This window comes from Carettochelys insculpta, chromosome 5 (assembly GCF_033958435.1).
Source record: "Carettochelys insculpta isolate YL-2023 chromosome 5, ASM3395843v1, whole genome shotgun sequence".
Taxonomy (NCBI): Eukaryota; Metazoa; Chordata; order Testudines; family Carettochelyidae; genus Carettochelys; species Carettochelys insculpta.
Window position 1 is genome coordinate 59,594,832 of NC_134141.1, and position 26,100 is coordinate 59,620,931.

The 26,100-nt window shown below is 46.1% G+C and overlaps 1 protein-coding gene across 4 annotated transcripts in view; it reads right to left on the reverse strand.

The window, feature by feature from the left end:
• Positions 1 to 26,100, reverse strand: part of NTRK2 (neurotrophic receptor tyrosine kinase 2) — a 320,394-nt gene that overhangs the window by 208,649 nt on the left and 85,645 nt on the right. For all 4 annotated transcript variants that reach the window (XM_074995165.1, XM_074995167.1, XM_074995168.1 and 1 more), the window contains exons 11-12: positions 25,309 to 25,409; positions 22,589 to 22,688 (exon numbers count right to left, since the gene is read on the reverse strand). In XM_074995165.1, the coding sequence (XP_074851266.1) occupies positions 22,589 to 22,688; positions 25,309 to 25,409 (201 nt within the window). The remainder of the gene's footprint in view (positions 1 to 22,588; positions 22,689 to 25,308; positions 25,410 to 26,100) is intronic.

A 26,100-nucleotide genomic window follows, 5' to 3' on the forward strand; every position in this document is an offset into this window, starting at 1 on the left:
AATCTAACCTGCACCAGAACCTTGAAAGGCCCCTCAAGGACTGAATTCACAGCCCTGGGTTTACAAGGCTATTGCACTACCTTGCATGTGCAGAGAGGCAGAGAGCAGGTATGACAACATAGGGCTTTCTTGCTCTGCAGCTCTTGCAAACCACTTGCACTACCCCAGGGACTAAGTATGAAGCACTGGGGTGTAAGAATTGGGTAGCATCTCTGTCAGTAGTACATCTGCACGCCAGTGGTGCTCCGTGTGTTCTCTCCAACAGCCAGCCAGAGCAGTGGTGTGTGTATGTGACTAGGCCTTACACGTGAGACACAGTAAGCAAACAGTTATTTGAACCCCACTGTGCTGGCGTGGCTGCTTCACAGGCAGGAATCCCAACTGATCTGCCGTACAGATAAAGAGGCAGGGAGGTAAAGTGAGTCACAGGAAGGGGCATCAGCCCCACCCAGCAGGAGGCAGCTCAGGTGACACTGGTGCCTGCTTCCCCCTCACGCCTGCTGCACAGACTGGCACCCAGGCAGCAGGGCTGGAGCCACGAGGGCTGGCAGAGCAGGCTGCACCCTCCATGGTTCAGGGCAGGGAGGAGTAGCCAGGACGACAGGTAGCGGAGATAAAGTGAAAGGAGTGGCAGGGGGCAGACTGAACCCAGCCTGCTCCTCTCCTCTATGTCCACTCCAGCCCCCCAAACTCCACTTCTCCATGGAGCCCCACTGACCCAGCAGTGCCCTGGCACCCCCAAACCCAGCTTCCCCCCAAGCCCAACTCATCCAGCAGCCTCCCAGCTCCCCCAAGCCCAGCATCTCCCCTGAGCCCCACTCACCCAGCAGCTCCCCAACACCACTACAGACCCAGCTTCTCCCCCAAGTCCCACTCAGCCTGCGGTCCCCAACACCCCCACAAACTCAGCTTCTCCCCCAAACCCCACTCACCCAGCAGCCCCTGACACCCCTACAAACCCAGATACTGAGTTCCCAGGCTGGGAGGGGGGCACCACGAGCCCCTGCAGCAGGTGCAGCCAGGGCAGGGTCACCTCAGGGGGCAGAGTTAGCTGACTGGGCAGCTCCCTCTGACTGCATGTGGCTCTTTAAGAGCCATTTGCAGCTCATTATGCTGCCACCACCAGCTGCTGCTGCTGCAGAGACTAAGGTTCCTGCTCAAACTTTACACCCCAGCCCTCCCAAAAGTAATAATCAGTGCTATTTTTAGCATAATCATAGAATATCATATTGATATCTCTTCTAGAGAGATCATGACACTTATTCAAATCCCAAGGCTGTCCCAACTATATTGTCTGTTAAAGGTGGAAATACATGTCCATTAGTGTGTCAAAGATAAGGAGCATCTACTGGTTCAGATAAAATCTCTGGAATTGAAACCAAACCCAGACTGAATGTTTGTGGAGGTTCAGAAAACGTGGTTACCTTTTTCCCTTTATTGTTTTTAATTTCTGTGAGTTTTTGCAGTTCTTAATTCCACCCAAAATAATGGTGAATATTTCAACAGTGATTTGTTTGACAGTATTTCTTACTTGTTCAAAACAGGAATGGAAATAGCAAAAATATTGCAAGAAAATCTATCCTTTGCGAGTTCTGCTCCAACTTCCAGCATCAGCATGAGAACTGGAACATTTCCAGGCCAGACAGAAATAGAGTGCTGGAACTCTTGTTATTATTGCCTAGTCCCATGGTAGCTACAGAGCAACATTGCCCCAAAAGTCTGGATACTTCAGGAGAAATTCAGAACAGCGAGAGAACTTGCCAAACCATGGGAGGTCAGTATTGTCCAGCAGCATTACCAACAATTCCACTGCTTACTGGGCTCTTAGAATACACTAGCAGCCATGCTGAAGGTCCACGTACAAGAAGAACTTGGTCTGGAAGAAATTTCTAGTCAGAAACTTGTTCTAATACACATCCAAAGTGTATGGGCTGGACCCCACGCTGGCTGGAGGAGGAGCTCTGTTGGGGGCTGAGCCAAGGCCCGCACTGGCCGAGGTAGGAGTTCGGGCTGGCACAGTGTGTGGGGGGGGCATGCTGTTGGGGGGACTGTACACTGCATTGGCTGGGAGAGGGGCTGACATGGTGTAGGGTGGATTTCATTGGGGGCCTGGACTGGGCCCCATTCTGGATGGGGGAGAGGCTGGCATGGTGCAAGGAAGGCTCTTGTCAGGGGGCTGGGTCAGGCCCTCCACTGGCTGGGGAAGGGGCTCTGTTGGGGGCTGGGCCAACCCCAACACTGGTCAGGGAAGGGGCTGGGACTGGCATGGTACAGGGGGTGGTACAGCATGAGCTGATGGGAATAAGGGGACTTCAAAGTAGGCGGGGTCCTTTCGAAAAGGAGCCCCGTCTGGACGAGATGCGCGGCGGCGAGGCGTGTCAATTTCGAAGTGCCACGGCCGCCCACATGCTAATGAAGTGCTGAATATGCATTTCAGCGCTTCATTAGTAAACTTCGAAATGGCCACTTGCGTGGCCATTTCGAAGTTTGGGGCTTGTGTAGACGTAGCCACTGGAGAGGGTGCAGTGGAGGTTGACCAAAATAATTAGGGGGCTGGAGCATATGACTTATGAAGAAAGGTTGAGGGAATTGGGACTGTTTAGTCTGCAGAAGAGAATACTGACGGGGGACTTGATAACAGCCTTCAACTTACCGAAGGGAGGTTGCAAAGAGGCTGGAGAGAGGCTGTTCACAGTGGTCACGAATGGCAGAACACGGAACAATGGTCTCAAGTTGCAGCTGGGAAGGTCCAGGTTGAACATTAGGAAAAACTTTTTCACTAGGAGGGTGATGAAGCATTTGAATGGTCTACCCAGGGATGCAGTGGAATCTCCATCCCTGGAGGTGTTTAAATCTCGCCTCAACAAACCCCTGTGTAGCCATCCAGACTCAGGTTCCCCAGAAACGAGGCTGCACCCAGAAGGCGAGTGCTATATTTGGTTTATTGAAAGTGCATGACACCCACAACGGGAGCCCCGGAGATGCCGCAGTCACCAGTGGGGGAAAACCCGATGCGTCGGAGCTTTGCTCGGGGAGAGGCTCTCTAACAGGCCTTCTAACACTAGCTGATAAAGCTGAACTCATTAACATAAGATTGCCTAAAATTGCCTATGCATTACTTATCACTATCTTTTGTGGCCTACTGCCAGTGTAGCCTTGAAGTCTTGGCAAGCAAGCCTTGTATGCAGTTGTTGCCATGGCAGGGTTAGTTATTTTGCAGCTTTTTACCTTGCACAGACTGGTCTGTTTAGATTCTCCTGAGGATTCACAGAGGGGTCGGACTGCACTCTCGACCGTTACAATGTCTTCTCACACCCTACACCCTGGCTGGGCTGATCTGATGGGTTTGGTCCTGCTTAGAGCGGGGGCTGGACTCGATGGCTTTTTTAGGTCTCTTCCAGCTCTACGATTCTATGACTTGATAAGTAAGATTTCCCTTTACAGAAGCCATGCTGACTTTCAGCCAACAAATTATGCTCTTGTATGTGTCTGACAATTTTATTCTTGACCAGGTAAATTAGTTGAAACCATAGTCAAGAATAAAATTTTCAGACACATAGAAGAGCATAATTTGTTGGGTGAAAGTCAGCAGTTTCTGTATGGGGAAATCATGTCTTATTAATCTATTAGAGTTCTTGAAGGGGTCAACAAACATGTGGATAAGGAGAATTTAATAGGTATAGTGTACTTGGATTTCTAGAAAGCCTTCAACAAGATCCCTCACCAAAGAGTCTTATGTAAATTAAGTTGTCATGGGATTAGAGGGAAGATCCTTTCATGGATTGAGAACTTGTTAAAAGCCGAAACAAAGGGTAGGAATAAATGGTAAATTTTAAGAATGGAGAGGGCGTGCCCCAAGGGTCAGTCCTAGGACAAATACTATTCAAGTTATTCATAAATGATCTGGAGAAAGAGGTAAACTGTGAGGTGGCAAAGTTTGCAGATGATACTAAGCTGCTCACGATAGTTAAGACCAAAGCAGACTGTGAAGAACTTCAAAAAGATCTCACAAAATGTTGTAACTGGGAAATAAAATGGCAAATGAAATTTAATGTGGATAAATGTAAAGAAATGAACATTGGAAAAAAATAACCCCAACTATATGTACAGTATGATGAGGGCTAATTTAGCTACAACTAATCAGGAAAGAGATCTTGGAATCATCATGGATAGTTCTCTGAACATCCACACAGTGTGCAGCAGCAGTCAAAAAGCAAACAGGATGTTAGGAATCATTAAAAAAGGGATATAGAATAAGATGGAGAACAACTTATTGCCCTTATATAAAACCATGGTACGCCCACATCTTAAATACTGCATACAGATGTGGTCTCCTCATCTCAAAAAAGATATATTATCATTAGAAAAGGTTCAAAAAAGAGCAGCTAAAATTATAAGGGGTTTAGAACGGGTCCCATATGAAGAGAGATTAGAGAGACCAGGACTTTTCACCTTAGAAAACAGGAGACTAAGGGGGGATATGATACAGATATATAAGATTATGAGTGGTGTGGAGAAAGTGAGCAAGGAAAAATTATTTATTTGTTCCCATAATGTCAAATGAAATTAATGGGCAGCAGGTTTAAAACAAATAAAAGGAGGTTCTTCTTCACACAGAGAACAGTCAACCTGTGGAACTCCTTGCCAGAGGAGGCTGTGAAGGCTAGGACTTATAACAGGGTTTAAAAAAGATCTAGATAAATTCATGGAGGTTAGGTCTATTAATGTCTGTTAGCCAGGATGGGTAAGGAATGGTGTCCCTAGCCTCTGTTTGTAAGAAGCTGGAGAAGGATGACTGGAGAGAGATGGATTGATCGTTACCTATTCAGTCCACTCCCTCTGGGGCACCTGGTATTGGCCACTGTCGACAGACAGGATACTGGGTTGGATGGACCTTTGGTCTGACCCAGTATGGCTGTTCTTATGTTCTTAAGTATCCAGTATCACTAGGCATTAAAAACTGTAGGCACCAATCTAATCTCGTTTTCCAAAATCCAGACTGAGAACATGAGATCATCAGGCTCAAAACCATGAAAGAAGCTGGAATGCTCAAAGACTGACAGAGAAATTAGGACAATTCAAGCAATCAGTACACAAATGGACTAGAAAGCTGTCATTGAAAGGCAGTATAAAAGCTGAGGAACAAGAGAAAAAATCTAGGCCACACAGAAAGGTACTGTACAAGGAACAGAGCAGTATGTTGAGCAGCACATATCTGTGGGCTCCACTGAGACCGTTCAACAGCAGCTGGTATACATTTCTGAAGCGATTTTTGGGAAAGAATTAACCACCTTGAACAACAGACATTTTAATGTAACCTTTTTGTCATTAAACTACATAATTACACCCAGACTCTGCACCTATGGAGCACTTAACACAGTTCAGAAAGTGGGGAGGAGGTGGAGAGGGTGCCTTTAAGCCACATCTGGGTCCTCCCCTGAAACTGAGGCCTGTGAATACTGGGTCAGTTCCCAGGTAGAATTTTGAAGCTGCTGTACATTGCACTTGATGCCAACAGTCCACAGGGGCCATTCTTCTAGCTGGGAGTTGCAATTATTTATATAACACTGAAGCCACAACCCATTTCAATCAGCCATGCAGTCTTCATCAGTGGCCTGTAGGGTGTTGCAAAGGAGCAGTTATGGTTGCTTTTCAAGGCTGCCCTTTTTTCAAGGAACTTCACGCAGCTAGAACTGCTAGGTTTGTCTTCATTGCAACAAAGCACATTTAATGGCAGAGGAGAAGTGGAGCCTTTTTCAAAAAAATTAAGATAATAAGAATGGCCATACTGGGTCAGACCAATGGTCTACCCTAGTATCCTGTGACTGATGGTGGCAAGTGACAGACAATTCAGAGGGAATGAGCACACCAGGGAAATTTCAATGATCCATCCCTGTCATCCAGTTCCAGCTTCTGGCAATCAAAGGCTTAGGAACACCCACAGTATGAAGTTGTGTTCCTGACAGTCTAGCCTAACAGCCCCTGAAGGACCTCTTCTCCAGGAACTTATCTAACTCTTTTTTTAACCCATTTCTACTTTTGGCCTTTACAACAACCCGTGGAAACGAGATCTACAGTCTGATTGTACATTGTGTACAGAAGTACTTCCTTTTGTTTGTTTTAAACCTGCTGCCTTTTAACTTCATTGGGTGAGCCTGGCTTCTTGTGTTTCATGAATGGGTGAGTGGCACCCTCCAGGAAGCACTGAGAGCTGTCCAGGGTAGCTGTGGTGTGCTCCAGTAGTGCTGAGATTACCAGGGGAAAGCTAACCCCTCCTCCCCAACTTTTTGCTGCCTCTTCCAGGCATGGAGCTTTTCTCCATCCATCTTGCTTAGGGGCCAGTTGAGTCTGTTGGCCCCACTACAATTCCATTACATGTGTAAGAGCAGGCCAACATTGTACCACTGACCAATAGGGCTGTGCTAGTATTCTTCCTCCCCTGCAGCTCTGAGAGCATGTTCTATTCCAAAAAATGCAGAGAATGGTACAAATGGGAGTTCTTCCTCCTCCTTTCCAATCCAGACAGCATAGGAAGGTGGGATGTAGGGGATGTGAACTCTCTGCATGCTGGGAACTTGGGAAGGAATTCTGCTCCTGGAAGCTTCTCCCAGGGGAGGGTGGATACTCATCCACCCTTGCTCCAACCCATATGCAATTCCTATCAAGCCCCTGCTGTCTCTTTGCCCATGCATACCATGGTATGCTCTTGCACTGGAGTCCCCTTGGAAGAACGTAGGTGCATGCTGACCTCCAAGTTAAGGCTATACACTGGGATTTCACTCCCTCCTCTCTCAGCATGATCTGTGTCACTCTCATTGCTTTCCCCTTTATGCCCCAGACCACAGTTCACACCTTTTCTTCTTAGCATCTTCACCTCAACAGTAGGCACCCACCATCATATGCCTGCGTTCCTATCCCAACCATCCATTCACATGCTGCCTCCAGAAGAAAGTGTGTTTGCATGTGATTTGACCATGTTTTACCTTTAACATCCACCAGAACATAGAGCATTTCACTGACATTAATACCCAGCTAAACAGTACCTTTGATCATTGAATCCTCTCTCACTGTCATTAATCTTCCTTCCCTCTCATTCATTATTATTAAGCAGTGCAAAGCAAAAATCTGCAGCCAAAACTTTTCTGCTCAAAATGCCAGCTTCAATGATGCCTAAACATGCCATAAATTTGTATCAGTTTTGCTTATGTGTGTTAAAAATTTCAAAAGTCTAAATGAAAAATATTTCACTTTTGGTCATCTGAAATTTCAGACAATACTGGGGTTAAGTTGATCTGAAACAATTTCTCTCCAATTTTCAGCACTACCAATAGAAAAAAATCCTCTATTTGCACATCTCTACTACTAAACTTCAATTCAGCGACTGCAAGAGATCTTGGAAAATATTCTATCATGCCTTTTGCAATGTCATGGTTTAAAATTCCAAATCACTTAATCTCCCCTCTGTCATATGTTAAAGACAATAAGAACAGTCACACGGGGTCAGACCAAAGATCCATAGAATCATAGAATCCCAGGGCTGCAAGGGACCTCAGGAGGCCATCTAGTCCAGCTCCCTGCCCAGAGCAGGATCAACCCTAACTAACTCATCCCAGACAGAACTTTGTCAAGCTGGAGTTCAAAAATCTCTAGGGATGGAGATTCCACCACCTCTCTAGGTAACACATTCCAGTGCTTCACCACCCTCCTGGTGAACAGTTTTTCCTAATGTCCAACCTACACCTCCTGGTCTGTAACTGGAGACCATTGCTCCTTGTTCTGCCATCTGTTATTACTGAGAACAACCTCTCTCCTTCCTCTTTAGAGACCCCTTTCAGGAAGTTGAAGGCTAATATCAAATCCTGACCTCACTCTTCTCTTCTGCAAACTAAATAAGCCCAAATCCCTCAGCCTCTCCTCATAGGTCATGTGCTCCAGCCCCCTAATCATTTTCATTGCCCTGCGCTGGACCCACTCCAATGCATCTACATCCTTCCTATACTGGTGGGCCCAGAACTGGACGCAATACTTCACTAAATCTGTTGGAAATCTTCTCCAAATGCACCCCAATATTCCATCAGCCTTCTTGGCTACAAGGGCACACTGTTGATTCATATCCAGCCTCTCATCCACTGTAATTCCCGGTTCCTTTTCTGCAGCACTGCTACTTAACCAATTGGTCCCCAACCTGTAACAATGCTTGAAATTCTCCCATCCCAAGTGCAGGACTCTGTACTTGTCCTTTTTGAATCTCATCAGATTTCTTTTGGCCTAGTCCTCCAATTTATCTTGGTCTCTCTGGACCCTATCCCTACACTACAGTATCTACCTGCCTCCCTAGCTTGGTGTCATCTGCGGGTTTGCTGAGGGTGCAATCCATCCCCTCATCCAGGTCATTAATAAAGATGTTGAACACCACCAGGACTAGAACAGATCCTTGAGGCACTGCACTTGAAACTGACTGCCAGCCAGACACTAAACCATTGGTCACTACCTGTTGGGCCCAACCATCTACTCAGCTTTCTATCCATCTTACAGTACATGTATCCAATCCATACTTCCTTAACTTATGGGCAAGAATATTGTGGGAGACCACATCAAAAGCTTTGCTAAAGTCAGGGTATATCACATCCAGCTAATTATCGTGTCCTCGGAAAGTGGTCAGTGCCAAGTGCCCCAGAGGTAATGAACAGAACAGACTGTTGCACATTCCCAGTCCTGATAAACAGAGGCTAGTGACACCACCCCTGCCCATCCTGGCTAACAGCCATTGATGGACCTACCCTGCATGAATTTACCTAGTTCTTTTTTTGAACACTGTTATAGTCTTAGCCTTCACATTCTCTGGCAAAGAACCACCTCTTCCCACACACACACCACCAGCTGACTGTGCATTGTGTGAACAAATACTTCCTCGTGTTTGTTTCAATCCTGCTGCCTATCAATTTCATTTGGTAGCCTCTTTTTCTTGGGTTAGGAGAACAAGTAAATAGCATTTCCTAAAATATTTTCTCTACACCAGTCATGATTTTATAGGCTATAGTCCACCATGATTTTCCTGTTGGGAATCTGCACTTCTCTGTTTTCTTCTCCACACTGCACTTAGTCTAACTTGCCGTCATAGCACCAGAGCCACAAAGGTAAAGCAACAGAATGAGTGGGACAAAATATCAAGAAGTACAGTTTTGAGGAATACAGACTGAATCCAACAAGCAAGGGAAAGGAAGGTGTGATGGGGTGCATCCCACACAGCCCCGGAATGATTTAATGTGGATCTGAGAGGCCAATTATGCTATCTACCTGTGGGCCAGATTTAACTGACCATTAGTCCTAGCTTGGAAAGCAACCAAGCGATTACTACACACAGAGGAAATGCAGGGCAGACAGTGGCTGCTAGTAAAGAAAAACTGTACAGTCACTTTCTGGGAAGACAGAGTAAAGAGATCCAGAGATGATGCAGGGGAATGACCTCTCTAAGGGAAGCAGCCTGAAAAGAAAGCTGAGAAGGAGAAATGGAAAAGACCAGAGAGGTTCCTCCAGGACCGAGCTGGAAACTTTACTATGATGTGAGCCCTGAGGAACAGAAGCCTGACTACAACCCAGCGTAAGGGTGGTGATGCATGCCCATCTTTGGACTGAGGGGTTGAGCGAGACACAGAGAACAGTCTAGCACAGCAGAGGCATGCTGGTAACAGTGTGGCTGTCAGCTAAGACCCGCTAGGCTGAAGGTTTGGCTTTGTGGTAATTTTTATTGGACTTTGGTTTAATAAGAAACCTGTAGCCCCAGAAGGGGCTGGTCTCTGTAAAATGGTCAGGCAGGACACTTATGGTTGGACTTGACCAAAGGACAGTGGGGACAAGTGAGGTAAAAGGTGCTGCAATGGCACACCCATCCAGGAGAGGGAGTTTTATGGCAGCAACTTAGCTACTGGAGGGAGAGTTATGCCTGCATGAAAAGGCTTGTTTATGGTCTTATAGAATGGTTGATGGGTTAGTGGTCTGTGTAGAGCTGTCCATGTAATGTTTTTACCAGAGATCAATTCATAACAGTAACAGTCTGTGCTCTTGCCATACACAGCTTTGCATTCCCGACCTACAATCATTAAGAAATCACTCTTTCAAAATACCCACAAGGTGCATAAATATCATCATCCTCACAGTACTGAGGGTGATGCGGAGGCAGATAGTTTGTACGTTTTGGCCAAAGGCCACTGTGGTGATCAGCGTCTCAAGTGCCATTGGATGTATGCTGTAAAACAACATCCAATCTCTGTTTCACTTCAGACAGCTCCCCTCCTTTGCTGTCATATCTCCATAACCCAAGGACATCACCAATCTGAGCATGTTAACTTTCTTCCTGGGTCTTACATGTAAATCTCACTGTCCCCATACATCTTTAGCTAAATCTGCTCTGGTCCATTTTAGTGAAGAATCATAGAAATAAATAATATTAAAGCAGTTTGAAGACATTCAAGGGCTTGAATATCACAGCATCTTTGTAAGGCAGGTACAGTCAGCATTACCACTGCCACAGTAGAGACGGAAAAACAGAGGGAGGGAAAGCTTAAGAGACATGATGAAGGTTGCACAGTGAACCTGTAAGGCTTGAGAAAAGAACCTAGGTGTCTTGCCTCTACTTCCTGTATTTTGAGAATAGTTCTTCTAAATTATATGGCATACAAAACAAAGTGTCCATAATGGGCCCTTTGAAGGTTAGTTACAGATACATAAAAAGCTTGAAAACATAATCACGTTTTGTCAATTGCTAGCCTTCCCAAAGAGGGATTGCATAAAGCTTTTAGTTGTGCATCAAAAGAAATCCAGCACTTCCCTTGTAATCCTGAGATTCATCCCTCAGCTCATACAAAGCACAATTTCTTGATTCAGGCTTGAAATAAGATTGAATAAAATAGAAAGTAAATTATATGTTTCCCCTTTTCCAGATCACATCCTTTAATCCACTTGTTTAGCACACTCTGATCTCTCAAGAACACAAGCCAGAGAAAAGGATACCAACCCTACGCTTAAAACAAAGATGATTTTGAAGTCACATACTGTGACTCTTCCCACATCACACACACAGAACACAGTGAGCATCTGATGCATTCTCTGCTCACACACAAAGAGAGGATCAGAGACCCCCTATTCCTGACAATTAATACTCTTTCCACAGGAATTTGAAAAGAAAAAAAGCCCACAAGTTGTTTGGTCACATATACAGTATAGAATGACAAAGCACCACAATCTGGCCTGAATGACCTATTATTTAAAGTCAAATATGATAAGCTGGGCAAATGAGGGTTAAAGACTTTTAACTATAATGGATGGATGATACATTGTGTCAGAGAAGCTGTTACCAGAAGTGCTGAATGACAATATTGGTGATTTAAAGCTTCTTCTATTCATATGGTTGCACAGCATTTTCACTAAAACACCATAAGATTAATGTGAAATGTAATAACCAAAGCCAAGTTTCTAGCTGTGCTCTCTGCATTATCTTTAAACAGAAGTAAAAAATGTAACAAGAGGTTTTCAGTAAAAGTAATATGCTGCATTTAATGACAGATTTTTTTAAAGATCGTGGACGGTAATATTGTTTATAATTTTTTTTAAACTACAACAGTTGTAAAGAAGACTCAAGCCCTGAATAGCAGGGTTGGCAAAGTTTCTCAGGAAAAAAAAGATGAGAGAAAACATTTTCTTTACATATATGTGGACACAAAAAATATAAGGTCTTGTTGTACTGATAACTTGTACTCAAGAAAGTGAAAAAACATGACAGCCTGTCTGTTTATAGGAAATGTTATTTACAAAAGCAACTATAATCTACTTGCAGGAGCCTGAAGGTTTAGCATTCAAAACAGATAAATTGAATCAGTTGTTATATAATGGTATTGATTTATGAAATGGATGCATATTGTTATTTGTTCAGACTTCAGATGCAGACTTCCATACATGCTCTCATTTAAAATTCTCATTCTCTGTTTATAATATACATCTTGAAGAGCAAAAGCAGACATGGGAAAGTGTGCTACCAAGCTCAGACTTGAGAACTTTTCTGGCACTGCTTAAGTACGATAGGAATTTCAGACTCAATTTCTTCCCTTCTTTGGATTATAGCACAAATGAAAGCACTGACAGCATCTTTACTTTTACACACACACACACACACACACACACACACACACATCTTTCATCTCAAAAGAAGTAAACATGCACGTGCTTCCTTTAAGTTCTGTCAGAATCTATTTGTTGTTTTCTTAAGAGGGTTCTACTCCTCAACATCTTTCTGGTTCCAATGGAAGTCCCATTTGGCCTTTACCAAAGAGCAATTGTCACGAATATTTGTCCCTGACCCCTCCCCAAAGTTCTTAAAAAGCAAAGAGCATTAGGGACTTGGTATTGTCTTTGTGGCATGAACACCTTGTTGGCTTGTTAAGTTTCTTACTGATAACAGCTCCTCCTTGTCTTTAAAAATAAACATTCAGTACCAAAAAAAAAACAAAAAACAAAAAAGAACCTTACTCTTGGTTCAAACTTGCAAATTGATTTGAACCATTTCTGAATTGAATTATGCTGTTTTAAATGCCACCCTCTGCATTTTTGCTGTATCCAGGTTTTAGTCACTGAATTCCATACATCAGATTTCTTCCTTCTCTTCCATTCTCTCCTAATATCACATTGATATTAATTAGCAATGGCAAAATAAAAAAGTGGGTTTATTTCCCAGCTGCTCCCCTCACTTATGTTTCTTTGCCAATGGCACAGGTAGACTGAAAATGGGCTTGAAATATTCATCTGTAAATATCCTCTCTGGGCACATGAACTCACTCCAGTGTTCTCTGATCTAGTACCCTAGCGAGCCTTCAGTTTTACACAATGGATACAGTCAGACATTCACCTACCACAAGCACTTTCACCTCCTCCAGTAAACATGCCAACCAAGAAGTTGCACAACAGCAAATCTCGAAGACCCAACTAGTCAATACATTGAAGAAGTTAACAACAGGTTTCTCTAGCTCCGCTATCACACCATGTAAGTGATCAAAGTTCTCAGCACCATGTTCAGGAAATGTACAGAATTCTAGGGTCAATACAGCAGGAAGCACAACTGCACTTACAGTTTAGTATTGTAAATACGCTATACATGGAAGTTCAAAGTTGTCGGGAGGAGAGAAGATATTCACCTCTGGCATGTGGTGCTGGCTATATTGTGTGAGCTTCAAGAACTGAACACCAAGCAGCTGTATATTTTAATTTCTGAAGTGAATCATCAGGACATTAGGACTCAGCACCTTCCTATAGTTTAAGAGGTAGGATATGATTTGAAGGAAACCAGAACTGGCAGCAGTAGTGAGACACAATACCTGCCCCAACTTCAACCCCAGTTCACGACACATAGCACAGGTCTACACAGCAAAGTTATTTCCAGGTAACTCTCTTAGCATCCACACAATGCAACTGCTATTGAAATGGTTTCAAAATAGCAGTTGGCTTATTTCAAAATTGGTAAACTTCATTCTGGTTGCAGCTATACTACACTCCCCTTTCAGAAGCGGAATGAAAATGTGGCTGACCAGAAATGCAAATGAAGAACTGATTTACATATTGTGCACCTCATTTGCATAATGGCAGCCACTCACTGTTCCAGAAGTGCTGTTTATGGAAAAAAAAACAAGCAGCATAGACAGGGTTCTTTCAAAAGGAAGCCCCGATCTTGAAAGCACACTTCCTCCTGAAAAAAATTAGGAACAAGAGTGCTTTAGAAATTAGGACTTCCTTTCAAAGGAACCCTGTCTACACAGCTAGTTTAGATTTCAAAAGCAGCACTTTCGACGTGGCAAGCGGACACCATTATGCAAATGAGAGGCTGAATATTCATATCAATGCCTCGTTAGCATTTTCAAACTGCTGCATTTACATGACCCTTCTGAAACGGAGGTGCAGTGTAGATGCGGCCTATAAGAAGTAGCACCATTTTGAAACAGCTATTTCAAATAGGTGCGGTTAACACAGGGAATAGAGCCTGCTTTGATGTAAGCCATAGTGACTTGTACAGCTCTATTTCAAAATAGGTTCTATGTGTGCAGACATTGTACAGTGAAATGACCAAGTGTTACTTCAAAATGCATTTGTATGTGTATCGATGTTATTTCAAAATAAACTACTCTGGAACAGCTCTTCCGGAATAGCTTATTTCGAAATAAGGCTGCTGTGTAGACATACCCTTATATGGCAAGGCGGGGGCTGGGTCTGAAATCTACTGCAGAGCTAACTGACTCTAATCAGGAAAAGCAACAGCATGGCAAAAGCACCAAAATGTTTGTGTCCAACATCTCCTTTAAATTATGTGAAAACAAATGAGAAACCGAAATACAAGTTATTTTGTATACCTCTGCTGACATGGCTTGAAGTAGACAGAGCAATACATTACGGTTTTGTCTATACAAGAGGGTTTTCCAGCAGAACTGGGCTTTTGTCAGAAATACCTGTGGAGTGTCTATACGGCAAAAGCACTCTGTCGGGAGTTTTCCGATAAAACCCAGCACATCCACCTGCGGCATTATACCTCTCCCCATTGAGGCATAGTACCTCTCTCAATGGTATTTTGTCAAGAAAACAGCCACGCAGGCGGTCCAGGGCCCCTTTTGTTGATAGAGGGGTCCTCCATGGCATGGCCTGCTGGAGCCAGGAAGCACCCTCCTCAACACAGGCACAGCTCTATGACCTGTGCCTCTGGCTGCACGTAAAGGGGCAGATGGCCCTGGAAGCCCTGGGCAGAAAGCTGGAGGCATGGTTCCAGGTGTGCAGCATGTGGCCAGCACTGCGCCCTGGCAGCCACTCCCAGCATCACTGAAGAATGTCCCAGGCTGCCCGAGACCTCCCTGACCCCTCCCAGGATGCAGAAGTGGGCTTCTAGGATGAACCCCAAGGCACCAGGAAGCGGGCCCCTTCCTGGTCTGGTCCCGAGCTCCAGAACTTGCTGGCTCTCTGGGCCAATGAGCTGGTCCTGTTGGACCTAAGCCCCAAGCGCCACTACACCTGCCTTGCCAGAGCCCTGGCAGAGCGTGGCCACCCCACCCACACACTCAGGCAGGTGCAGGAGAAGGCGAAAGAGCCCTGCTAGGGCTAAGTGTGAGCTCTAGATGCATGGCAGATATTGGGGGCAGGGACAGACACCTGCCCCTATTTCAAGGAGCCAGACCACCTCCTCGGGGGCAATGACAATGCACCCAGCAGCACCATGGCAGACATCGGGCAGGAGGCCCCTCTGACAGAGACAGTTTCCTTGGACCTGGGAACCCTTCTGGAGCCAGCCCAGGACCCACCCTCCAGCCCTGAGGCCAGCCAGGGGACTCTTATCATAGCCCTGGACTTGGGCCCCTCCAGTGCTACCACTTCAGCATGGGCATCTCTGGAACTCTTCACGGGACCATCTGGTGAGTACCCCAAAGGTTGCACACCTCTCAGAGCCTGCCTGGCATGTGAGCCTATGTACATGGCAGTGTGTCCCCGATCCACACTGAGCAGGCAGTCCCCAGGCACAGCTGTCGGCCTGCTGCCATCCCCCTAAGGCCCCAGGGGGAAGAGAGACCAGATTGCCCCTGCCAAGGCTGGAAGCAGGACAGCCACATGGGTGACGGCCCTACCCCAGGCGCACCAACAGGGACTGTGGGTCTCGGCTTGTGGAAACATGCAGCACCCATCCCATGGAAAGTGCTGCAATCCACATGCATGTGGGAGGGGGGCCCAGAGAGGGCACTGCTGCTCCCCTCTTTGGTCTTCTTCCTGGGCCACTAGCCCATCAGATGGGGTGCTGCAACCAGGCCAGTCCCCATGACACCACAGGTTCCCCATGTGGGGGAACATGGACATGTGCATCCAGGATAGCTCCATCTTATGGCCCAGGGTCTCAGGAGCTGCTGATCACAGGGGTAGTGGGGTGGGGCCTAGGGGTGAATGGTGGAAAGGACTCCCCTCAGCCCCTCACCCCTACAGTTTCACTCTCCGAGGGCTGGACCAGGCCGGCCAGACCCCCTCCCCCTCACAGCCTGCCAGGCCAAGGGAGGAGAAGGAGCTGGCAGAACCCGGAGACACTGCCCCAAGAAAGGGCAGCCCACCACCAGCCGGGTGTGCCCATGCCCAGAGGGGACATCACTGCCCAGAGGACGACACCTTCGGCAGTAAAATGACGTAGCTGGGCAGTGGCTGCAGTGGGAAGAGGAGTGGCAGTGGGAGTGGGCCTCCAGCCAGTGGCTGGCCTGGGTCCACCACCTGCTGGACTTGGTGGAGGCCTGGCTGGCCCACCACGCCCCTTCCCACTGCAGCCAGTGCTCCCCCTCCTGCCCCCACCCCTGGTCCCCTTGACCCCATACCCCATGTTCTCCTCCATGCCCTGTGGTGGGCAACAGACATGGCTGGCATCCATGCGCCTCAGGCCCTCCCTGCCCCCGCTGCTCCCTCCGCTGGCCTGACCCCACAGCAGCCCCCCCACCTCCCCATGATCCCAGACCCAACCCGGCCCCGAGGGGGAACCCTATCCCAGGGTGGGAGGAGATCTCACAGCTGAGTTGGCTCAGAGCCCTCTACCCCTATCATGGATTATGGCCTCCCCGGTTGAGGTCCCCACCCAAGTTGAGTGGCCCCCATGTCCCAACTCCATCCCCCCAATGTATGTAGTAAGCATGTTCTATGTGCTTCAGTAAAGGTTTATTTTGAAGCACAACCCCTGCATCCCTCCTTGTTGGGCAGGAGTTGGGGGTGGGGTGGTAAAAAAAGGAGAGATGGTGGTGGGGAGGGTGCAGCGGTGTGGGTTCTGGGTGTCCCCCAGGGTTCCCATGGAAAGGGTCATTGGGAGTCAATGGCAAAGCACTCATGCAGTGCCTCCTGGATGCATACCCCATCCCTACCAGCTTGCTAGTTGGGAGCTGCATCTGGCTGTTCATAGGGGCCCCTGCCCTCTGCCGCCCATTCCTGGAAGAAGTCCTCCCCCATCTGCTCCACCACGTGGGAGGGGTGCAACAGGCAGTCACGACATAGCGGACATTCTGCTCCCACATGTCCAGCCATGTTAAAAGGCAATAGAACCTCCCCTTCAAGTGCCCAAAGGCGCACTCCACTGTGTGCCTTGCTGGGTGAAGCGGGTGTTGAATAGGTCCTGTGTGGGGTCCAGGTGCCTGGTCCAGGGTCTCATCAGCCATGGAAGGTATGGGTAGGCTGCATCGCCCACCATGCACAAAGGCATCTGTGTTTTCTCCCACAACCAGCTGCTGGCAGGGGTTACAGGTGCCAGCCTCCACCCTCCAGAACAGGCTGGAGTTCCAGACGACCATGGCATCATGGGTCCAGCCCAACCACTCAACACAGACATTCAGGAATTGTCCTCAGTGGTCCACCAGAGCCTGCATGGACCACAGAGCGGGAGCCCTTCCTGTTGACACAGCGTGTGGTGCTGTATTCTGGGGTCCATATGGCGATGTGGGTCCTGTCCAGAGTCCTGAAACGACTGGGGAACCCAAGGGTGTCAAAGCCAGCTATGAGGGCATCCACGTCAGTGATTCAGATGAGCCTCTCCAGCAGGATTGTGTTGATGGCATGCGCCATCTGAGAATGGAGGAGACCGGAAGTGCCTGTGAGAGACTGGAGGGGGATAGCACCCCAAGCCCTGCCAAACTCCACAGCCCACACCCCTCCCTCCCCATTTGCCAGCTCCCCTTGCCAACTCCCTCTCCCTTCTTGCCCCCTCTCCCCATGGAGGGGTTCAGCCTGAGGGTGCCTGACCTGCATAAGTATGGCCCCAATGGTGGGTCTCCCAATGCTGAACTGTGGCCCACAGAGCGGTAGCCAGCTTCCACAAGGCGATGGTGACCCACCTCTCGAGAGGGTGGGCAGGCTGCATGGTGGTGTCCTGCCTGTGGAGGGCTGGAGCGAGCCAGGTGCACATCCCGAGGAAGGTCGCCTTCCTCATTTGGAAGTTCTGTGTCTACTCCTGGTTGCCCAACTGCCCCATGAGCAGCTGGTCCCACCAATCGGAGTTGGTGGGGTACCGCCAGACCCGGCTGAAACGGCAAGCGGGGGGGCACTAAGCACTGCCAGCGTGCTCTGCGGGGTGCCTCTCGGGGTCATCCCCCCAGATGCAGTGGAACAGACCGATCAGCATGAGAGGCAAGGCCAGCAGCAGCTAGCCATCGGTCCAGGGCAAACCGGGGGCTGCTCTGGCATGGTAGCAGTCTGGCAAGAACAGGTTCTCACTCAACCAGCTAGGAGCCCAGCAACAGCTTTGCTGTCTCTCCAGGAGGGAAGCAAACCTCAGCATGCGCAGGGAGTGTGGGTTGCAGCAGGCCCTATAAGGGCACGCAGAGCCAGCGGTGCTGGAAGGGCTTTCCCTACATGTGCACTGTGCTTCCAGGGTTACGGAGCTGGATTTCTGTCGACAGAGCAGCCGGAGCATGTGGACACTCTATTTCAGTCCTTTCTGTTGACAAATTGATTCGCTTTTATGTGTAGCTGCAATCCGTCAAGAGGAGTTTTACTGGAAAATCTCTTCCGACAGTGACTGCTCTCAGAGAAGGCTTCATGTGTGGATGTAGCCTATGACTTTAAGCCACTGACTATGTGAGTCAGCCCAGCAAGAGTTTGGGGAAGAGCTAGCCCACTGGGAGTTTCCAGAGGCCCTGCGCATCACAGATCAGGATGAATATTACAATATGTCAATTCAGTGTGTGCAACTCTTGGTGACCAGCACTGCTGGACACAGGGGAAGCCCAAACTTACCCCTTTGTGTCTCTTTGTAGGGAGGCTAGAGTCACCTTGAGCCCTAGTCTTGGGACCCTTGACTATGACCGTCTCCAGGCCTGAGCCAAGGCACAGAATGCCTTGGAGATGAATGATCCTTGCACACACACACACAAAGCCAGGGAAACACTAGCCCAAAGGGAAGTAGGTGTTTTCTGTTGCACTGGAAATGCTGCAGATAGATTGCAAGTAAGCACGAATTTAACTCCTCACAAAAAGATATTGTCATACTTCATGCACTGCTTTACCCTTGACTCCTTTGTTTGACATTTGGTGAACATATTTCCCCCATTTCTAGATAGCAGGTACATCGCAAAGGATCATTTACTTCTTTTTTATGCTTGTTATCAAAATTAACTACATGCCTGCTTTGTTTTATTTTGTGTTCTGGACTACTGTCTGAGGAAGGGTGGAGAGAATTGTGTTCTCTTTCATTGTGTTCTCTCAAAAAAAGGAGTAAACTTCCTTTGTGTATCCTTGTCCTGGGTTATTCAGGAAGATCCCTCTGGTGCATGGAAAATGCTTACGTAAGAACTTGGGAAGACATTAGCTTGAAAGGATGATTTTGCCATGTCTAAAAACAAATTTTCCACAGCAAATTGAATATTTCCTCGTACTCCAACTAACACATGGATTAAATGCATCAGCTGTAAACTGCCTTTTCCTTACTTGGGTCCCAGTTGCAACAGCAACATACACTCACTTTGAGAACAGCAGGTTTGGTCCTTCTGTTGCTTTTAAACAGTATTCTATGAGTGGTACATACTACACAAAATATAATTTCTGTACTGTTACCTTTCCTCCTCATTCCCCAAGCCTGCAATTAGTCTATCTTCACTTCCTGTCTCCCATCACATGCATAGCCTTTCTCTGCTGCAAAGGTTTCTTTATATTACATATAGGTACAGCATCTAGCACATCGGGGGACTTGATCCATGATGGGTACTCTAAGCATTACTGTAACACAAACTAATAAAGATAATAATGGTAATAATTTGAAAAAAGTGTCTCTGGAGCTCTGGGTTAAGCACAGTGCCTTTTTTGTGCCAGCGCTTGTCGGTACTGAGTACTGGCACCTCTGTAGCCTAAGCCACGGGATTGGATGGGGATGGGGAGCAGGCAGACAGACAGCTGAGTACTGGCTCCCTGCTCCACCCCCCTTTTTTTGGACAAAAAATGCGCTGCTTAAGCGTAAACCAAGGTTGTTAAATTCAAGTCTGGATCCAAACTTCGAAGTTATTTGGTTCTTTTCTGCTCAAAAATTCAAGGGCTTATTTAATTTAATCATGATGATTTCTCATGATTACAAAGTGTAATCTATCAGTTGGTACAGTCTGCACTTTCCTTGTCCAGCAAACTTGTGACTTAACTGGTCCCAAACAAGAGAATTTGCTGGATGAAGGGAATCCTCTGCCTCTGGTTCCCCATTCAGCTGCCCCTCCTTTCCTGCTGACCCACCACCTCCACCCCTTCCCCATCTCTAGTCCTGGTGGCTCCCTTACCTCTGGCCAGTGCTGGGGTGATGCCAGCCCAAAGATCTCAGACACAGCTGAGCTGCCAGAAGCAGCCCCAGCTGCCGGTCCCGGGGGCACTGGCTCCAGCCCCGGGTGGGCTGCCAGATGCAGCCCCAGCTCTGTGGACACTGGCTCCACGAAGTAAGATGCACCCAGTTCCCCTCCTAATAGCCTCCCAGACTGGTGCTGTCTGGTGCAGTAACATCTGTGGTCTGGAGCAGAGAGTTCTGGTTTTGGGAGGTGCAACCTGTATTTATTTACAATCAATTAATCATCAGAGTAAAAGTCCCTGCCAAGGACAGACACTTGAGGGAATGTACCTGAAAGAGTGAGAATTCTACTATGGAGTCCTGAATGAATTGTCATGTTTTGCTCACTGTTCAGATTAACAGAACAAAACTACACACCATGCTGTAGCTGCTGCAATTTGAACTCAGAGAAGGAAGCCCTTACCCAAGCACACTTTAGGCAGATTTATAGCTAGAAAAGCACTAAAGCCATACTGCCAATTAAAGAGGATTAGTATTTTGTGTGAAAGGTTTTTCCATGAAAGAAAACATCATGTGATCACCAATGTTTTCTGTAAAACTTATTGACTAATTTTGAAAATAAATTAACTTTTCCTCACTCTCCCAGATGGGAGTCATAACTTTAAGTGAAGAACTTCTTCAGACACTAGTATGGAGAAATGACAAGTAATGTAAAGGACATGCTGTTCTATGAAGACTTTTAGGCTGTGTCTACACTAGCACCCCCCTTTCGAAAGGGGGATGCTAATGAGATACTTCAGGATATGCTAATGAGATGCTGCGATGAATATGCAGCACCTTGTTAGCATAGTGGCGGCTGCAGCACTTCGGAAGTGCCTCTTTCGATAATGCGTGGCTTGTCTACGCAGGGTCCTTTTCGAAAGGACCCTGCACACTTCAAAATCCCATCATTCCTATAACCAAATAGGAATAAGTGGATTTCAAAGTGTGCGGGGTCCTTTCTAAAAAGACCCGGTTTAGACAAGCTGCGCATGATCTAAACAGGCACTTTTGAAGTGCCGTGGCCACCATTATGCTAATAAGGCAGTGCATATTAATTGCAGTGCCTCATTAGCATATCCTGAAGTGTCTCATTAGCGTCCCCCTTTCGAAAGGGGTTGCTAGGGTAGACATAGCCTTAGAATCCTAATGCCAGAGATCTCACCATCCTTCCCTATAGCTTGGCTCCCACCTTCTTGTTTTCTCCTAAGGCAACCTGGTTCCCACAGCATAAAAACCCAACATACTCCAAGACTCCTTTAAGACTTCAGACTTTCTAGTCTTTGAAACTTTACCCCTTAAATCTCCAATAATGCCCTGGGGATTTCCAAAGACTGGGAACATCATAATTCATGTAAAGCAGTGGTATGTCTTTCCAGGTTGTATGTCTGCTGCTTTGCCCTGGTTACAGTTCTTCTCCGTTTAAATCTCAGCTGCTCTAGGAATTCTCTCCTGTCAAGAATTCCAGAGAGAAATGATGGCACATGAGACAGATCTGGAGTGGCACAGTGTCAGGCCCCAGTTGGAGCCACATACCATGAATGAGGTTTTTCTGGAAGTGTGGTTTGTGGTCCCAAGAAACACAAGGAGAGAGATGAGGTGCTAAGAGATTAAGTATCACATTCTGCATAGATCCACAGCCCAGAACAAAACATGCCCCTCCCTTTGGTCAATAGTGAAATATTGCCTGATTGCCTATCCTCAACAAGCACACACATTCTTTTTATAAAATACAACTCCTCTAACATCTCCAGATATGAGTGGAGGGAGTAGTACAGTAGGTTAAAACAAAAATAAAAGGTTCAGAATTTCACTCATCCCTCAGGGAGATTCTGACTGCCATTTTCATTAGTACTACTTCCTATAGCATGGTACCGCAGTGGAAGCTCTAACCTGACAATGTAGCACTTGCAGAAGTACTCTCAGTTGTGGCAGCTCTGATAACACACCTGCTTGCAAAAGTGTAGCTTGAAATAACAAGGGTGGCTTTCACATCCAATGCACTCCAGAGTAAATTTCCTTTTTCTGGGGCCAGATTCTGCCATCCTCCAGTGAGAAACACCTCACTCCATGAACAGTCTCACTGGTTTTTCAAGTAAGGTATTCTCTTTACTTCTGTGTTTATGCATCTCCTTACCTACTGTTCAAACATCATGGACAGAGATGTGACAGCCCTCTTTCTAGTTCAGCAATACTTTGGAGTTAGCAGCACATGGGCAACTAAGGTAGCTTACACAAAACAACCCTTCTTACCTTTCATTCCAAACTTGGAGTGTTTTCCAAACTTCAGAATAATGAGCATTATCACTAGGCCAGTGCACACTAATGCTGCAATCCCCACCACAACATACACCTAAAAGAGAGAACAAGAACAGTTCACTCTACTGCACGATGAACCATATTCAAAAGCAATCAGTGTTTACTAGGGAAAGTTTGTTCTAAAAGGGAGCAGAGAGTCAAATCTAAGAGCATCGAGGGAGGTCATTAGGTGGGAGCATCCCAGCCTGCAGAGAACAGAGGTTCTGCCACTTCCACATCCTGCAGAAACCCTTCATGGGCCTCAGGTCTGGCATTGAGGCTATGTCTACATTAGAGAGCTTTGTTGACAAAACCAGCATTTTGTTGACAAAACTTATGGAGCGTCAGCATTCCCAAGGCATTTTGATGACAGTAAGTCGACAGAACATGGCACTTTTGTCGACAGCAATCTGCCATTCCCCCACGAGGCAGAACAGCTCTTTCAACAGAGATGTGTCAACAGAAAGCCAGTCTAGACATTCCAGGGGGCCTTCTGTTGACAGACATTGCTTCTGGGACACTGGGCAGCCCTGTCTTCTGTGCTCCCAGTTGGTCATTTTGCCAATAGAGCAGCCAGTCAGTCAGGCCGCTCTTTGTCAACAGAGTGGATCACTCTTTTGATCCGCTTGGCAGTCTGACCACAATCTGTCAACAGAAGTTTTGTCGGAAGAGATCCTCCAACAGTAACTTCTGCTGACAGATCACTGTAGTGTAGATGTCACCTGAGAGAGGAGACTAAGTGGGACAGTCAGAGGTCTGCATGTCATCCACCCATCCAATCATATGGAGTTTTATAAGAAAAAATAATACCATTTGAAGTGCTATTACCTTTGACACAATGTGCCCCTGGGGCACAGCCACAGATAAAGAGCTGCACCAGTGGCCTTCAGGAGCTAAGTCACTAGGCAGGACAGAGCCTCTTCACAAACAGCCCTGATTTCTCACAGATCCCTCAGGATCCTAAAGATATGAGATGTTCCCTGCTGTGCACAAATCACACCAGGAACAGTGTGAGGGTTGAGACAGGGAGGGCCTCCATGAGGTAATCTTCCTGAGGATTTACTGCCCCGCTCCCACATGTCTGACCTTCAGCTCTTACTTCGGGCCTTGATGTCCCTAACTGACAGGAACAGAATGGGGCAAATGATTTGAGATCACTCCCACTAGCCCATAGTTGTTAATAGATGTTTTTTTTAAATCCTGAACTTCTTTCTTCATTCAATGTTATCTCCTGAACAATTGCTGAATAGTTTAAATTGAAAAAGAGAAAACCACCTGTATGTACTGAAACAGGATCTAGTTTGCAGCCCCCATCCACTCACTCCTCCCTACTCTTCCATAGCTCACAATTCTCCTTCCCATTCATGGATCACATTTGCATGCATGAGGCACAATTCTCTACTGCCTTCCTCCATATGAAGTAATTTACACTACATGTTACTTAACATGACAGGGATTTACATTTACTTTGGGCAAGTATATACATTTACATAGAGGCAAGGCAGCATGGAATCAGGCCCACCAAATTAGCGATTTCAAATTAGTTATCTCCATGTCATCTTTTAGTGGCCTCCCCATGAAAAACAATGGCAAAATACAGAATTCTAATTTGAAATTTCATTATAACATGACTATACTATAGATGGCAGTTCACTACTAGATCAATAAATCCAGGATGTGAAAATCTCTTTGTAACTAAAATTACTGTATTTTAGATCCCATGGAAAACAACAACATGTCATGATGGATCACCTGTAAGGGCAGGACTACACTATAGGGTTAAGCCAACCTTAGTTAAGCAACTCCAGGTGAATAATGTAGTTTAAGTCAACATAGTTTCGGCTGCCTTATTGCAGTATCTACTCAGCATCAAGGAAAGAAGCTTGCCTGTCAATTTACCTTATATTTCTTATTCCAGTGGAATACCAGAGTCAACGAGTCATCTGCATTTGATTTAGTGGGTCTTCAAGAGACCCTTCTAAATTGATTCCCTGGTGGATTGATTGCCAAGTATTGATCTCTCAGTAGTAAAGGTAAGCCCAAAGAGTGGATCAGAAAAGCGACACAAATTAAATACCCATTTTATTCAGAAGGAAAAGTCACTCTTCATCTAGGCTTTCAAAAGAGGAATGCAAATGAAAGAAATTGAAAATGCTAATGAAGCACAAGATATGTAAATCAGTGCCTCATTTGCATAATCTCTTTTCAGAAGAGTGTCTTTTGAAAGAAAGAAAGCAGTGTAGACGGGGCTCCTTCTAAAATAAACCCCATCTTAGAAAGCACACTTTTTCCTGAAACAAAATAGGAAAGATGGGATTTTTTCAAAGATGGGATTTATTTTAGAAATAATCCCATCTACAATGCTTTTTTTCTTTTGAAAAGAGAGTATGCAAATGAAGCACTAGATATGTACACCAGTACCTCATTTGCATTTTTGATTTGCATTCCTCTTTTGAAAGAGGAATACAAGTGTAGATGTAGCCCTAGTGACAGCTCTGGTGCACTGTTGGGGTTAGTGTCACAGTTATATAGTGAGAGCAACGAAGGGTCCTGTGGCACCTTATAGACTAACAGAAAAGTTTAGAGCATGAGCTTTCATGAGTTAACTCACTTCTTCAGAAGTTATATAGTGAGTCCACCAAGTTTACAAAGCATGAAAACATGTATATACTCACAGTGATGCTATCTTCATTCTCTTTGTTGGAAAAATCCGTAGAAGTGATTTGATTACTGTTATTCGTGGTGTCCCCAATATCGTTAGGAGTGGTTTCATAATCTTAGGGAAGGGGGAGAAAGTTATCATTGAGTTACTATAATAGTGAAATGTTCGAAACATTTGACACTCCTGAAGTCATTGTAAAAGATGCACTGTTTCTATTTGATCAACTGAACATTCAATTTGCAGCAGACATTTCTAACTAATATGTAAACAGTTGGCATCTTAAAAATAGAATTTTCCTTTGGAAAGTAATGATCCATTGCTTATGGTTTATATAAAACTTCAGAGAATGGATCTACATTGTAACATTCACTACTAAGTGACACTAGAGTTTAAGCTGAGGAAGGAGTTTTACTGTAAACCTGGTTTTGGGTGCTTATGACTAAAAACAAAAGACTGTGCTTAAAAGTGAACTATTTTAGCTTTATACTCAGCCAAAGGAAAGTGTTTATTTTAAATTAATTTGGGGACTTCTAAGGTCTGACTTCACTGCAGCTGTAATTGAGCTTCCCAGCCCAGATAAACAGGCTCCTCCTAGCCTGGGTCAAACTAGCACATTTCAAATAGCAGATGGATATTCCAACTCCCATGTAGACCGAGACAAAAACCCAGCCTCACAACCAGGAGGTCAGGTGGGCTGGACAGCCTGAGCTGCTGCCCAGGCTGCAATATCCACCCTCCAATTTTAGCACATTAACTTGAGCCAAACTAGTGCAAATCTATCGCAGCTGGTAGGGTGGCGGAGCTC